This window comes from Struthio camelus, chromosome 30, assembly GCF_040807025.1.
Source record: "Struthio camelus isolate bStrCam1 chromosome 30, bStrCam1.hap1, whole genome shotgun sequence".
Classification (NCBI taxonomy): domain Eukaryota; kingdom Metazoa; phylum Chordata; class Aves; order Struthioniformes; family Struthionidae; genus Struthio; species Struthio camelus.
The window spans coordinates 1,098,363-1,113,148 of NC_090971.1; the positions used below are offsets into that span (position 1 = coordinate 1,098,363).

General features: G+C 49.6%; 1 protein-coding gene and 1 long non-coding RNA gene across 9 annotated transcripts in view; one reads left to right on the forward strand and one right to left on the reverse strand.

Annotated features, from left to right (window-relative positions):
- Positions 1-2,709, forward strand: part of LOC138062907 (uncharacterized) — a 105,855-nt gene extending 103,146 nt beyond the window's left edge. The window contains exon 3 of the long non-coding RNA XR_011136616.1: positions 2,063-2,709. This is a non-coding gene — a long non-coding RNA (uncharacterized lncRNA). The remainder of the gene's footprint in view (positions 1-2,062) is intronic.
- A 2,858-nt stretch (positions 2,710-5,567) lies between these two features.
- The window catches only part of LOC104142868 (hydroperoxide isomerase ALOXE3), a 30,180-nt gene continuing 20,961 nt past the window's right edge, over positions 5,568-14,786 (reverse strand). For 3 of the 8 annotated variants that reach the window (XM_068922180.1, XM_068922179.1, XM_068922178.1), the window contains one exon: positions 5,568-8,119. In XM_068922180.1, coding sequence (XP_068778281.1) covers positions 7,763-8,119 — 357 coding nt within the window. In that variant the 3' untranslated portion in view covers positions 5,568-7,762. Of the gene's footprint in view, positions 9,615-10,424; positions 10,611-12,235; positions 14,637-14,786 lie in introns of all 8 variants that reach the window. The other 5 variants (XM_009673062.2, XM_068922181.1, XM_068922184.1 and 2 more) reach the window with 3 other exon arrangements.

Genomic DNA, 14,786 nt, shown 5'->3' on the forward strand with positions numbered 1-14,786 from the left:
TCCAGGTCCCTTCACAGGTGGTGTTCAAGGAGGACCTGCTGCACATGCAGTGCCAGGCGTGGAAGGGTAAAGACATGACTGGGGTGACATTTTTACCAAGATGGAGCAGACGTCACCTGTGATCCTACATGGGCAGAGCTGTCAGTTCCCCAAGCATAAACAAGCCACAGTGGCAGCTATCGTTGCAGGGGGTTAGTCTATGTGGCTGGTCCTCAGCAACAGAAATCTCTGGAGATAGTAGTGTCTGTCCAAGGCATGGAATTGCAGTGAGTGTTGGCACTGATCAGGGTTGGGGCATTTCTTCCCAGGGGACAGGGTGAGCTTGGCTAGTTGGCAGGGAAGGCCTTTGCCAGGGCTAAACTGGCTGAAAGAAGGCTACTGCCTGATGTCTTGCCCAGGAAAAAGCCTAGGAGGGCAGCAGCAGAAGCTATTCTGAAGGACAGTGCAAGGCTAGTGCCCCTTGAAGAGCTCTCAGGTGAAACAAACACCCCAGTGGCCCTCTGAAGTTACAGGGACAGGAGAACTGCCCCAGGCTGCTGCTGGGCTCCCCTCTGACCCTGTGAATCAGTCTGGTCACATGAGCTTCCCAGGCCCACAACAGGACAACACCTGGGACAGAATAAGCTCTCCAGAGGCCTTTGCATGCCACAATAGCCATGAGGCAAATACATGCCTCTGAGCATAAAGACGGAAAAGGGAGGGGTCTGACTGACTTCCTCGTCTAGTCTGGGGATCTCTGGCATCTTTGCCAAGCAATAGACTGGCACTGAGTGCTGTCGTGGTCACCATGTCTGGTTCCTTTCTGGAGGTCTTCTCCTCCCCTGTGCTGCACGTGGCCAGCTCAATGGAGCCTTTTGAAGGAAGTCCCCTTGCCCTGAGTGGTGTTACCCACCTCAGCCCCCACAAACCCCACACCTGCCTCATTTCTTCTACAGAGATGGCATGATCCTGCAAGGCTCTGAAGGCTTCTCTGAATACTGGGTGCCTGCGGTGGGGCTGGCAAACTCCAGGTCCTACTCCTGCAAGGTGCAGACAGACATGCCCAGCATGCAGAAATGGAGCCCCCAGTTGTCTGTGGCTGTGCAATTTGAGTGTGTATGCGAGGGTCTGGGGGCAGGTGCTGGGGACTGTCAGGGATGCTGTGAGGGAAGGGCAGCACCTGGGGTCTGACAGTGCTTGCGTTGAGTTGGAATCCCTGGCCCCATCTGGCCTGGGCACAGCCCAGTGGACCTGGCAAGTCAGGAGCAGGGTTATTAGGGGTTGCTGACAAACTCCCACCAATTTCATGAGAGCCTCAGCGGTGCCCAGTGTGGCTATGCTCTCTCTGCAGGCACTGTTGCAGGAAATACTGCTTGAACAGCGCAGCAACAGTGCAGAAAAGTGCAGTGCCAGGCTTTGTAGTAGAGCGTGGTGCTTTTACTTTGAACCAGCTCCATTTCACCTACTTGCACTCTCAAACACTTACCCTTACAGGCATCCATACACGTGGCCAGGATGTCTGTCTAGGTGTCCTTCAGATGAGGAGTACGACGAGATTCTCCTGCTTCTCATTGTCTGACATCTCCTCGTTATTCCTTTTTTATTGACCTAGCACTGATCTTGGATATGCCTTCTTTCCTTTACGAGCTGATAGAGATTAGGAGCTTTTGGCTTTCTACCCTATACCACCTTTATGAATCCTTTGGATGTTCTCATTTTGACACCTTCTCACCTTCTGAAGTCTCCAGTACTGTTCTTCAGCCACTCTCCATCATTTCGTCATGGCTTGAGTCTTTTACTCTGGCTGTAGATGGCTATAGATTCTTTTATGGGTGTTTCTTTTTTTTTTTTTTTCCTATTTCAGTTACATGGCAAACTGCAGGTAGATGTCCTGGGGCCATGCTCATCTGCTAATGGGGGGGTCCATCAGTACCTGCCATTCTGATGGCCCCTCTCCCACTGTTTGTTCCTTCTCTTGTTGCCACACCTGACATCCACAGCCCTTCGCCATTCAGATAAATATTACCATTCACTGGAAGTCATTACTTTTACCATCCACTCCCTCCCTCTCTCTTTTCTCCAGGTGTGTCTCTGGAGGTGTAGCCCCATGGGAAGCGCCCAGTGCTGAGGTGCTTAGTGACTGCAGGCACAGGACCCATCTCCTTCTCCTTGCACCGAGAGGACTCAGCATAGGCTCTCACCTCCTATGAGATCCTGTCAGCCAGGCAAAGTGACAGTGGGCAATATTACTGCACAGTCTCCTATGGGTATGCCCTCATCCAGAGCCTGCAGGTGCAGGTCACCGTGACGGGTGAGTGGGGTCCAAAAGCCTGAGGGGGGCTGGGCTTTGCCCTGATCCTGGGGGTGTAAGAAATTCACACTAGGTTCAGGCATTGCAGAGTGAGTGTTGGTGAGTATATGGGCTGTTCCAGGGCTTCTGAGAAAGGAGATCCAAGGCTACGTTCTAGAGATAGCCCCCACAAGGGTGTGCATGGATGAGCAGGAAGCTCTGCAGCTGTAGGGCTCTCCAACAGTGTAGGGAAAATAGTATGGAGGAGAGTTCTCACCAAAGCGACTGAGTTTGTAGTTGAGTGAGTTTAGTCCAAATCTTAAACAGAAAATGTTTCTATACTGCAAATTTACATTCCAATTCATTAAATTCATAGGGAAATGAGGAGTGTAAGAAAAAAGGAGTAAAGCATGGGAAGGAAGCTCTTTGTTCTATTTTCTTCTTTTATTTCCCCCTTTCTAGCTTGAAAAAAAAAGGCCAGATGAAAAAAGGAAAATATTCCATACGTGAAAGTCCAATACGCAAGCAATGGGTCAATTGCCAGAATTTAAAATCTGTGAAATACTAAGGAGAAAGGAAACCTTTACACTTCCTTTTCTGTGAAATGTTATATTTGCAGGAGGTGCAGGTGGAAATAGCAACAGCGCCCACACACACACAACCTATAATGGCCTAGTTATAGGGGTACCCTCCCACCTCTCCCCAGGGCCAAGGCTCAGTCACTTTGCCTGACCTTGAGTTTTGCCCACCCCATTTACCCTTCTCCTTTGTCTGGTTGAGTCTCAGGCAAATGCTCCTGGCTGGCAATCTCCATCCCAGACACTTCTTTTGCTCTCATGCCATCTCTCTTATGCTTGTAGTGCCTGTGTCTGGGGCTACCATCATCCTGGCAAAGTCAGAGCCTGTAATGATGGCTGGAGAAAGCCTGAATCTGCTCTGCACAGGCAGGTACTGCCCCAGCATCATTCACATGGCTCCACAACAGCCAGGAGCTGGGCATGGCCTCCAGGCTGGTTCTACTCCCACCTGTGGAACCTGTCCTGTATGTTGAGATGGTGGAACTGGGCCATGCAAAGAATTAACAGTGTGTGGCCAGCAACCAACTCAGCCCTCAGAGAGTCTTCCAGGCATCCAGCCAGGTGCTGGTCCTCTCCGTGACAGGTACCAGGGATGGAAGATGAGTTGGTGACAGTTTAGATGGACATGGTTTCTGTTTGGTGCAAATCTCATTTTCCAGAAACCAAGGATTTTACATCAGTTGAGATGCCCATGGGAAATGTCCTGGCCTGGTTACCTTTATGTCTTCCTGCATCCAAGTCCACAGGGGTCCAACCCTGCAGGAAGCCAAGTGGAAAAAAAGAGTAGCTGGGTCTTTGGGATCTGAAAATCCTGGGCTCAGTCCCTGCATGTTCTCCCTGGCAGTCAGCATCAGGGGCATCCTCACTGATGGGTGGGTTGCTGGGTCCACAGTCCAGCTGTCAGTCAGTCCAAGTCCACACAGAGGTATGTGGCTTACTTCCTATTATCCTTCCCGGGCTTAGTTTATTGTTCAGTAGAACAATGCCAGATCACCGTTACACAACAGAATAGATGGTCTCAGTCGATAACAGTACGTATATCCACAAAAAACAGTACGGATGTGCAACAGATAACAGTACACATGTTCAACAGAACACAGTGCAAAATTCCACCGTACCTAGAGGCTTACAGTGTGAGTCTGTGGTGTCACTTCCCCTTCGCTGACTACATTTAATCTTGGGGTCCTTAGAGCGCAATGGCAACCCCACAGTGTGGTGACTCCGGCTGTGCTACACCTGGGGTTCCTTAACTGTTGGGGAGCACCCCAGAGCAAACCCCTCTTCTATGGGCTGCACCATCCTGAGTCCCATGCTTGCCTGTGTGGCACCTGCAGGTGTTTCTGAGCTAGAGCTTATATTGAGGCCTTGATGTCTAAGGTAGTCTGGTGAGCAGCAGTTTTACAGCAGTTATACACACCCTGGGAGTGTACTTGATTAGCAATAACACAGTCAAACACCAGGCTTCAGAAGCATTCTAATGGGGAAAAGGTGCAAGAGAAAAGCACAATCCCTGAGCTAAATCCCTGCATGAGGCTGGTCAATAGTGAGCAGGGAACCAGGGATGCTGTGTAAAGCTCCAATCCTGAACTGTATACGTTTCATTTGTATAAGCTAATACAACTCCATTTAAAAAATGAAGTGCTGGCTTCTTTCAGAAGGCACAATGAACAAGTCCCTGCTGCACCCATTCTGTGATGAGTTTATCACATTGACTTTATGTTGCAGACATCTGTGGCAGCGGGAACAGTGGCGCAACACCACTCGCCAAACATTAGTCCCAGGAATGTCTCAGGCCTCCTTGGAGGGTCCTAGCCAAGCAAAGAAGTCCTACCAAAGCTGGAATTGCTAAAGCTCTTGGCCAGGTCAGGCCATAAGATATGTTTACAGGCATTGTGCTGGTGGAGACTCTGTTAACGGCAGGATCTTTCCCAACACACAGACATTAATAACAAATCCCAAACATGCTCAATCCCCAGATGCCGAACAATGTATTAATTTCTCTTGCCCAAACTGCTCTTAGATACCCTTAAGCTGTATTTTGCATGTACATCAGAAATATAGTCCAAGGTACTTCTGAGCCAAGAGACTTGAAAGCAGGTGAGCCTTATACTCTCACCTATACTAATTGTGCAATATCCATTCCCAGCCCAGCTGCAGCTCAGGACATTGCAGAAGAGAGGGAAACACCACTCATATTTGAGGGTGTTACCAGTGGAAGTCCTGTTCCCTAGTAAGCCTCTAACAATTTATTTCTACTTTCTTCCTTTACCTGTCTCTCTGAAAAATGTCCAACTCTAACAGCTGCAGATTCTGCCTTGCTCATGGCAAAATGCTCCTACAAGAGCAGTGACAAATTCTCTCTCACACTGTGGTTGAGACTTCTCTGCCTCTGCCCTCCCCTAGCCTGTGCACTCACAGGGGCCCATTTGTACCCACCACACCTCCAACTCAGAAGGATTTTTAAGCAGTAACTTTGGCCTGCACAGAGGTATCTGAGGGTGGGGTCTGGTCCAGGTCATTTCCAAGTAAGAAGAAACCAGAGGATGGCATATCCAGCCCCACTGCTCAGGGATTTTTTGATCCTTGACACTTTTCCAGGCCTTGACTGTGAGCCTACTTTTTTGGCCATCTCTCCAGCACATCCACAGCTATTTCTCTAAGAGCAATAGTTTCTCCGTAACTCTGATCTATGATGCATGGGGAAAAAATAACACTCTTTAGACTGAGGTGTGACCAGAGGTAATCTCACTGAACAGGACAGATGGTTCTAGCAGTTGTACAGCCATGATCTGGACATTCTGACCTAAATTCTTCTTGTCCAACCAAGTAAACATTAAAGGCTTCATCTCTTGGCTGCTGAAGCCAAGGGATTTTTTTTTTTTTCTGTTTATGTCAGTGAGCTTAAGAGAGAGTTCTAAAACTTCAGTTAAAAATTAGACTTACAGAACTTGCTTTATTATTAAAAATAATATTACTGGTCATGCTGATAGAGGTGGAGTAAAATAAGAGCCCCCTGCAGCTCTTCCCATGCAGGCAGTCTGAGATAAGCAAACCTGCCATTTTAATATCTATCACCTGCCTCTCATGTGAGCCACAATAAACAGGTCTAGTATAAAAGAGGAGGCTTCTAGTTACTAAATACAAGTCAGAATGAACAGTGAAACTGTCAGTGCTCTGCCTCTTTGGGGCAGCAGGGTCTGAATTTCTCTTTTCCCTGCAAAGCAGCAGCCTTTCTATTAAAACAAAGCTCCTGCATGCTTAATCCTGTCTTACTCAGTTCTTTCTCATTGACTCCGTGGAACAGCCCAGGGTACGATAGAAAGCTCAGACACTGAGACTCTTTCGAAGCAACAAGGAGAATGTCTGGACCACTCCTTCCTCGCGGGAAAGGTTCCCAAACCTTGACATTTTTCTCATCTGAGAGGAAGATCAACATTCCTTTAATCTAACGGGAATAATTATGGAGTAATAACTTCTGCAATAAAAAATTGCATTCAGTTACCAAAATATCTGAACAGAGGAAGCAGAGTCGAGAGGAAAATGAAACCAACCTGAGATTTTGTCTCACAAAAAACTGCTGCATGCTGGCCATGTAGCAAGAAAAGGTACTTCACTGGGAGGTCAGCAACTTTTCAGAGTTCATGCAGGCAGTGCGTCCAAAAGAAACACCTCTCCCACACAGGGATAAGACCACCATGTTACTTGGAACCAACATTTAGTTCCAATTCTTGATGAGATCCAAGTTCACTATATAGAGGTTCATTATGTAGGTTCATTATATAGGTTCATTTACCACAGGAAGTTCCATCTTACCACAGGAAGTTCCACCTAAACCTGAGAAAAAACTTCTTCACTGTGAGGGTGACAGAGCATTGGAACAGGTTGCCCAGAGAGGTGGTGGAGTCTCCTTCCCTGGAGAGATTCAAAACCCGTCTGGATGTGATCCTGGGCAATATGCTCTAGGTGACCCCGCTTGAGCAGGGAGGTTGGACGAGATGATCTCCAGAGGTCCCTTCCAACCTCAACCATTCTGTGATTCTGTGATTCTGTGATACAGAAGTGTGTAAAGTTCAGAAGTCTTTAGATCATTCATATTCAAAAATCTAACAGCACAAGAAGAAAAAGTAAAGCAGTGTGGGGTTGTGGGTTGCAGTTAGAGACACTGCACTGCCCTTTACAATACCTGGTCATAGGAAGAAAGCTGGGGTTGGGGGCACTTCATCAGGCTCTTATACATCCTAGATTTGTAAGGGATAATAAACCGTGCAGTTTCACCCAGGACCGGAATCACATTTTGTATGTGACTCCATTTAATGAGAATATGGCATGAATACTTGTGCACTTCTGCCTGTAATATTTTTCTGCTCTGAACTAAAATGCATTCAGTTTTGAATTCTTTTTGATACACAGTGCTCTTCACTACTGTTCATGGCTTCCTCCCACAGCACTGCTGGTCGCCCCTGTTGACTGCCACTACCAAAACCTGCCCTCTGTGCCCAACACATTCCACCCTTCACCTCTGCAAAATATGAATTTAAAAACTCTCTGAACATACAACCATTCTAAACTCCACTTTTAATATAGCCACAACCTTAATTTACAGCCATTTTCCCCTCTTCCCTTCATCCCAGACAATAGGGACTGACACTGCACAATGTGTTCATTTATTCAGTATAACTGCACCCCTGGCCGTAGAAGCCAGGTTTTCAGGGTTCCCATTGCCACAGTCTGGACAGCACTCCTCACAAACTCCACCCTGCGTTCCTGCAGACCCAGCTATAGGGGTTACCACTGCAACAAAACAAGCACTTGTCTGTCACAAACTCCGCTCCTACCTCTGTAAAACACAGAACCAAGAAGGGTAGGACAGCTTGAACCTACGTCCATTACCAGCTCCAGCCCTTGCCTCTGCAGACTAGATTAGCGCATGTAGCCTCATAAGAAGAGGAACAAACTTCATCCTTGTCCCTGGAAAATGCTCAGCCAAGAACGTTACAGCAGTTTGAAGACTCATCCATTGCAACTTCCACGCTTTGTCTCTCCATGGAGGTATCTCATTTGCAGGAGCAGCAGGATCAGGACATTGCGAGGGGAGGCACAGGAGGCTGGGGTCCGTGCATAAAAATTTCTTTCTCCCAGTCATTGTTTCTAAATAGTTTTCCTCCTCTGCTCCATCTTCCACCAGTGCAGTCCCTGCGAAGGTGTCCCTGCTGCAGCAGTGGCTCCCCATGAGCCACAGTCCGTACTTCTCATGGCATGGGTCCTCCAGGGGCTGCAAGCATGAGGGGGAAGAGGGTCAGAAGTGGTGGAAGAGAACGCATGGAGTTACTGGCCCCACTGCTGTGGGGGTAATATGCCACAGGAGATGGGACCAGGATGAGCTGATGCAGGTTGGAGGGACACTTGACCAGGCCAAATCGGGCCGTAGAAGATGGGGCCAAAAATTGGTGTACATACAAGTAGGCATCCATACATGCAGGGTGCACATGCACAGGCTGCACACATATACAGACTGTGCACATACATACACACCTTGCACCCACCCAGTACCCATTTTAAATGAGACCTCTCACAAACACACCCACAGAGTACACATGTGCAAGCCACACTGCTGGAACATACACCCCAGTGGCGTGCACACACGCACACACACACACACACCCACACACACACACACATATATACACAGAGAATGCCTACCCAGTGAGCCAGACCTCTAACACCCCCCCCCCAATAGCATACACACACAACCTAGAAACACCAGTGATACCTCATCCACACTGCACATGCGCAGACACAGCACAGAGCACGCAGAACCCACAGTCACACAACCAGGGTTAGTTCCAGACCAAATCCCGAAGGCAGCTGGGAGGGACTTGAAGGGTGGGCAGGAAAGCAGGTGGTGTCAGAAATTCCCTTTTGTCAGAGTGCCCCTGCCCCCCTCAGTGCTTCGTGGGGAAGGGTTAGTGCCAGGAGGCAATGGGATCCAGTCCAGGAGCTCAGATACTTGGGTCCTCTGCCAGCTATAGCGCTGTCCTGACAGGAAAAACTGGCCAAAGTTGTCAGTCATGTCTGACCGCAGTAGGTCCTTGGGCTGCTCACCTGCACCCCTGGGGAAGCACATCACCACCAAAGGGCTCCTAATGGCACCCAGCACTGCCAGTTCCCTGGAGCAGGGCCCTGCTCTCCTTGGTGTCCTCACAACACTTGGAGCACCCAAGTGCCTTTCCTTGAGGATCCGTACTATGTCTGGCATTGCTGATCCCCCCAAATCAGGACCCAACTCTCACTGGGGTCTGTGTGGCGCCTGGCTCTCCCTGCACCTCCCAGGGCACATGGTGCAGCCCCTGGCATTCCCCACCCCCAGGCGCCTTTCTTTGCATCAGGCACCAGGCACATAATGGACTTTCATCTCCAAGTCCTCTGGCATTTAGTGCATTCTTTAAAAAAAAGGGAGGCCTTTCTTTCACACAGCTGCGCCTTGCAGAGAACATGGACTTTGACCTGCCCATAGGAAATATGGCAGAGCTGACAGTATCTTCCCACATAGTGTACCCATGCCATAGTCTTTCACTCCAGCACACTGTGTGCACTGTCAGCCCACTGAGCTAGTATGAGCCCTGTCCCCCAGCCTTCATCTAGTAGCAAAGGGGTAGTCTGACACATCCATTTAGGGATGAGCTGTCTGCACTTCTGTCCTCCATTACAAGCCAGGGCCAATGACAGGAGAGGTGTGAAAGATGAGCGCAGAAATACTCTGGCATTATCTGTAAAGAAATATAAGCACTGTCACCGAAAAGATCAAAAAAATAAAATTGTATTCAGTACTCCCATTAGAACTGTAGATACTGAATTGTAGACACTGGAAGACAGACACTGAAAGAAATCCGAAAGACAAATTCCATGTGGTTGTCCACACCACGTTCTTGGGCTTGTTCCCCTCCTTACCCCAAGGAAGAGAACAAAGCATTGGCAAGGAAAGGGACGAAATAGACTGCTGCTAGACCCGGGGTCCCCCATCCTTGCCCTAGGGTTTCTCTGTTAGTGCCGTTTTCCAAGGAATCCTGAAAAATCCCTTTGAAAATTTACCGAGATCTGTCTCTCTGCTCTGGGGCTAACCCTTGGGAAAGCAGAGAATTCCAATAGGAAAAACACAGTCCCCATGTGCTCCAGCCAGCCAGCTGTGGTGGCCTGGAGGCCACCTGTGTGTGACCTGGCCAGCAGGCCCACTGCTTTGCCTCTCAATTTCTTCAGCCTTGCTGCACGCAGCCACTCTACTCATCTCCACAAGCTGAGAAAGAAAACAAGGCCATGGCAGTGAAAGGGAAGCACCTGGAAGTTACTGGCAATATGCAAATAAAAGGAAAGGAGGCCTAGGAAAGGCAGGAAATAAAGCCAGCTGCTCTAGTCCCAGTGCCTCCCTTCCTCTCCTTCTTGTGCCTGAATGCTTCTTCTGGAGCAAGCAGGGGGCCGGGCAGGATGCAAGGATCTAGCTCCAGCCATGGATCACCTTCCCCCCTCCACCCCTAGGGGATGTCCCATCTTCCCCTCCACGCCACTGCTCTCCCAACACCTACCTGTCACTTGCCCCGCTCCACAATGGCCCAAGGCTGACTGACTCCTCAGAGCAGGGCTGGCTGCTGGCACCACTCTTCTGCCACCAGGAAGAGTTTGCAGCAGTGGACTCGTCAGCTCAGCTGCCACAGCCAGAAGTATATCAGGCCCCTCCTGGTCTCCACCTGAATCCTTCCGTCTCCCTAAATCTTGGGAATACATTGTTTTACAGTGCCTGGCAGATATCTCACTGAATTGAGCCCCTCCCTCTTCCCCAGACTCTTTCCTGGAAGACCTACTCTCCTTATCCCAAGACTAGCCCCTTCCAAAGTTCACCTCTGCCCACTGCCAGTGACAGACGCTCAGGCAGCAAGTTTTGAAGGGCTTCTCAGCTCCTCCCCTTCAGTGAGCAACCCTCCAATGACTATTTCAGAAATACCATCCTGACACCTCCACCATCATCCGCTCTTTCTGCTCACAGCAGCAACGGCCTGACAAGCCTGAGCAGTTGCAATAGGAAAAGCCAAGCTCCTCATGGGGGTATGGACGCGATGGTTGCAGGCCGTTGTTGTGATGATGAAGTCATTGCCCAGGAGGGCAGCCAGGTAGAGCCCCAAGGACGATGAGAAGTGCTTACAGGTCAGAGAGCTGTGCTTGGCCACTTGCTTCCTCTGACAAGTGGGGAGTGTACAAGGAAGAAAAGACATGAACACATTTGGCCATATTTTCTGACTAAAATGAGAAATGAGATTAGCATCCAGGGTAGCTGCCTCTGGAAGAGCAGAGCTTGAGGAGGGATTCATCTCCTCCAGATTTACCCTCTTAAATGGAGGTTTCTATATCGGAATGTGTCACCACCAACTCCCACTTTGGTCAAGGGACTTTAGCTTAGTGCATAGTGAGAAGAGCCAGTCTGTCCATCATTCTTGGTCCCAGATGCCCTGTGCTAGGACTTCCCTCAGCTGCAGGGTACTCAGAGGTTACATGAAAAAATAAACTGGACCATGCTGAGATTGGAGGAGGCCAGCATTCAGATCTCCAAACTCCTCTCTTTATCTCCTGTCAGATAGGTAAAGAAGGACAGAGGGGATATGAAACAGCTCCTGACTTAGACCCCTGACTAGATCAAGGACTCCATGAAACGGGTGCCAATACCTGAGCAAGGCCTCAACACTCCCATTCTAGCCAAACAACTCCTGTATGCCACCTGCACGCAGCATTTCCATGGCCATAGCATCTCTGCCACTTCTCCATGGGTCTATCAGATATCACAGGGATTGTATGGGAGAGCTGTGCCCTTCTGGAGAGCTGCTCACAGTGCAGCAGGGCATCCATGGAGACAGGGACAATGTCCTAAAGGTGGTGTCTCTTGAAGGGAGAATTGGCTCATTCCCCCACCCCATAGACTGCAGTACTCAGAGCCCCATAGGTCTGAAGCAGGCTGGAAACTCCCACAACACCTTGTCCCTGCAGCATAGTGGGGAGCTCCCCAAGCTGGCTGAGTACTGACCCTCACAGGCAGCTGTGTCACTGCCCCAGGCACACAGTATCCCTGCAGCACTGGGACTCTCTTCTGAGTTACAGCCCTGCAAAGACATGTGTGCATCCCCTGGCTTCACACCACTGCATCCTTCCCCTGGAGAAGACAGCAGTGATGACCTTTCTCTCTTACTGGGGTATGACAAGGAACCTCTGCTCTGGAGCACCACCTCCTTTACACCTGAGGAAAAGCCAAGCGCAATCCTGAAACGTCCCACCAGTCACGGGATGTGCTAGCTTTAAAATCCCCCTCTCTGGTAACCTAAGCTGCATTGCACCACAGCCAGAGACTTACTGGATTAAGGGCTATGACAATATCTCCCCAGATGAGCTCTCCTCTGGCTTCCCACTCCAGACTGCCTATAATAGGTCTCTGTCTCATTTGACCTGTCTTTTGCCTGCAGACAAGGTGCTGATGCCTCTTGCACTTTGCAGAAGAGCTGCTTCTGGAGAGGACTGCCTCTCTGGAGAACCTGTCAGGTTTTCATGTACTTCATCAGTCACAGGAGCCTAGTTCAGCCCAGGAAGAGACACCCAGTGGATGGCATGACTCTCTCTGCCACCTGTGATCCCTGGAAATGCCCCCAGAGCTCCAGGGCTGATGGCGCCTGAAAGGCAGCAAGCTCAAGTGAAAACCATGATGAGCAAAAGAGCATCAGGCACCCCAGATGTTCTGCCATAAGCAAGATGAAAAAAAAGAAAAAAAAACGTTGCTACTTGAAAGTGAACATGATGATGTTTGGATGATGACTGCAATACTCTGACGAAAGTTTTTTTGATGAGGGACACAGTCAGGCATGTGAAGCAAAGGGTGGCCCAAGCCATTCTAGAAGTATTCTTTACTATGTGATAGACCCTGTTTTCACATCGCCTGCCATCTGCCTTCTCTCTCCAGGCACTGTTACGGGAGCAAGGGGTGACCATCGCTGATGCACATGTCCTACTGCAGATGAAGCCCACACATAGTGCAGTAGGACAGTTCAATACTTTACACTGCATTCTTCTGAAGATGGGTGGCAGCAGAGGGCTCCAGTTTGTCCCTTTGCTTGTTTTTTAATTTTCATTTAGAAGACCCTGTAACACCTGGGGAATGTTCCTGGAAGCAGACTGCGATTCCCTACATTCCCTCTCTAAAGGAAGGAGGGAGACCAGTTCTAGCATCATGGTTTATCCTCTCAGGGAATTTCTGAAACAGGGGGAGATGTGGAGCCCCCTTCAAAGTGCCCTTATTCCTCTCCAGTAACTAGACAGGACACCCCCAGAGGCTGAGGGAGGGATTCATTCACCCCTGCTTCAGTTGTGGATGTAATTGAGTCAATCAAGGCATGTAGTTTTGAGCTGCAAGCCCCAAGACTACAGTGGCATTAGCTCCCTCTCATATCCACCACAAGTACACAGGAGGGGGATGCCTCTTGCCTATGTTCCAGCGAGCACAAGAAAGGTATCTGCATGGAAGCAGAGTGAAAAGGGGCCCCATGATTCTTGCCTTCCATCTTTCCCCTCGTGCGGGGAATGGGAGCTTGTCCAGGGTAAGGAGAAGGGAAGGGACTCGCATCTTGTTGTGACCTTGGAAGGATAGGGTAAAAACAAAATGATAATGGGAAAAGGTGAAGGCAGAACTTAATGCTGAAAGATCCTTCTTTGAGCCATTTCCTTTGGGAGAGGTGTACGACCCTCACAGCCAGGGCAGTCCTGATCCTTGCATTCAGCAGTGAGGCTGTGGCAGGGCCCAAGAAGCTGAATCTCACATTAGATTTGAGCACAACTAATGAGAGAGAAAAGTCTGTTCTGCATGTTCCCTCATGCCCCTGCAAGCCTTGTAAGGTCCTGGAGGTTGTGCACCTCCCTAGCTCAATGAGCTCAGCACAGTTCATGCCTAGTGGGGCCAGTGACTTCTCCTGGCCAAGCAAGGCCGGTCAGAAGGTGCATAAAAGTCTCAAGCCATGGTTCAGTGTTGCTCTGATCTGCAGAAGCTCCCATCAAACCACACAGCAGCAGGCGATTGTACCTACAAGGAGCTTCTTAACCAGAGAGCAATTCCTACGGCAACGAAGGGGACACCATGACTTTTGAATACAGACTGGTGTAGCTGATGATTCTTTTCATGGCTTTAGGTACAGATCCTTGTGGACAGTGACAGACTCTGCCTTTGTTTTCCCAGAAGTCTTGTAGGCTGAATCAAAGGACACTGCTCCCCTCCAGTGGAACCAGGATCCACCTTGCTGCAGGGCTGTGTTTGGAAACTGAGGGATCACGTGGAGATGGCTGTGCCTGGAAACATAGAGGGCTGGCAGTGGGTGTGCAGCGCTGGTGGGTTGCACTGTTTCCAGAGGAGGAGGGCTGCTGTGCTCTCCCTGAGGCCACAGGCAGTCATAGATCAAACTGGAGCTGGTGGCTTCAGAGCAGCAGGAAAGCAGTGCTCTCTTTGAGGAGAGAGAGGTCACAGAAGGGCTTGGGTATCAGAGGCTTTGCATGGCACTGAGATGCTCTGACACAGCCCCTGTGCCCAGGCTGGATTAGATGGAGATGCTATTTTCTATCTGCTTGGGATTAAGATAGTTGTAGGCCAGCTCCACAAGTTTATTCCTCTCCTCAATCTCCTCAGTGATCTCCTGGAGGCGTCCCTGAAAGACCCTGATCAGCTGTTTTGGCTCCAGCTCCGTGAAATGCTCCTCTGGATACTGGCCAAGGAACCTCTGAAAGGCATGTGAAGTAAGGTCAAAAGCCTAGATTTGAAGACCCTCTGAGCGAGGACTTAGCAAGATCTGCCTTAAGCAGGCTTCCAGTGCACACCCCACACAAGCTACTGAAATGCCTCTGGCAACACTACGAACCATCCTTTTCCA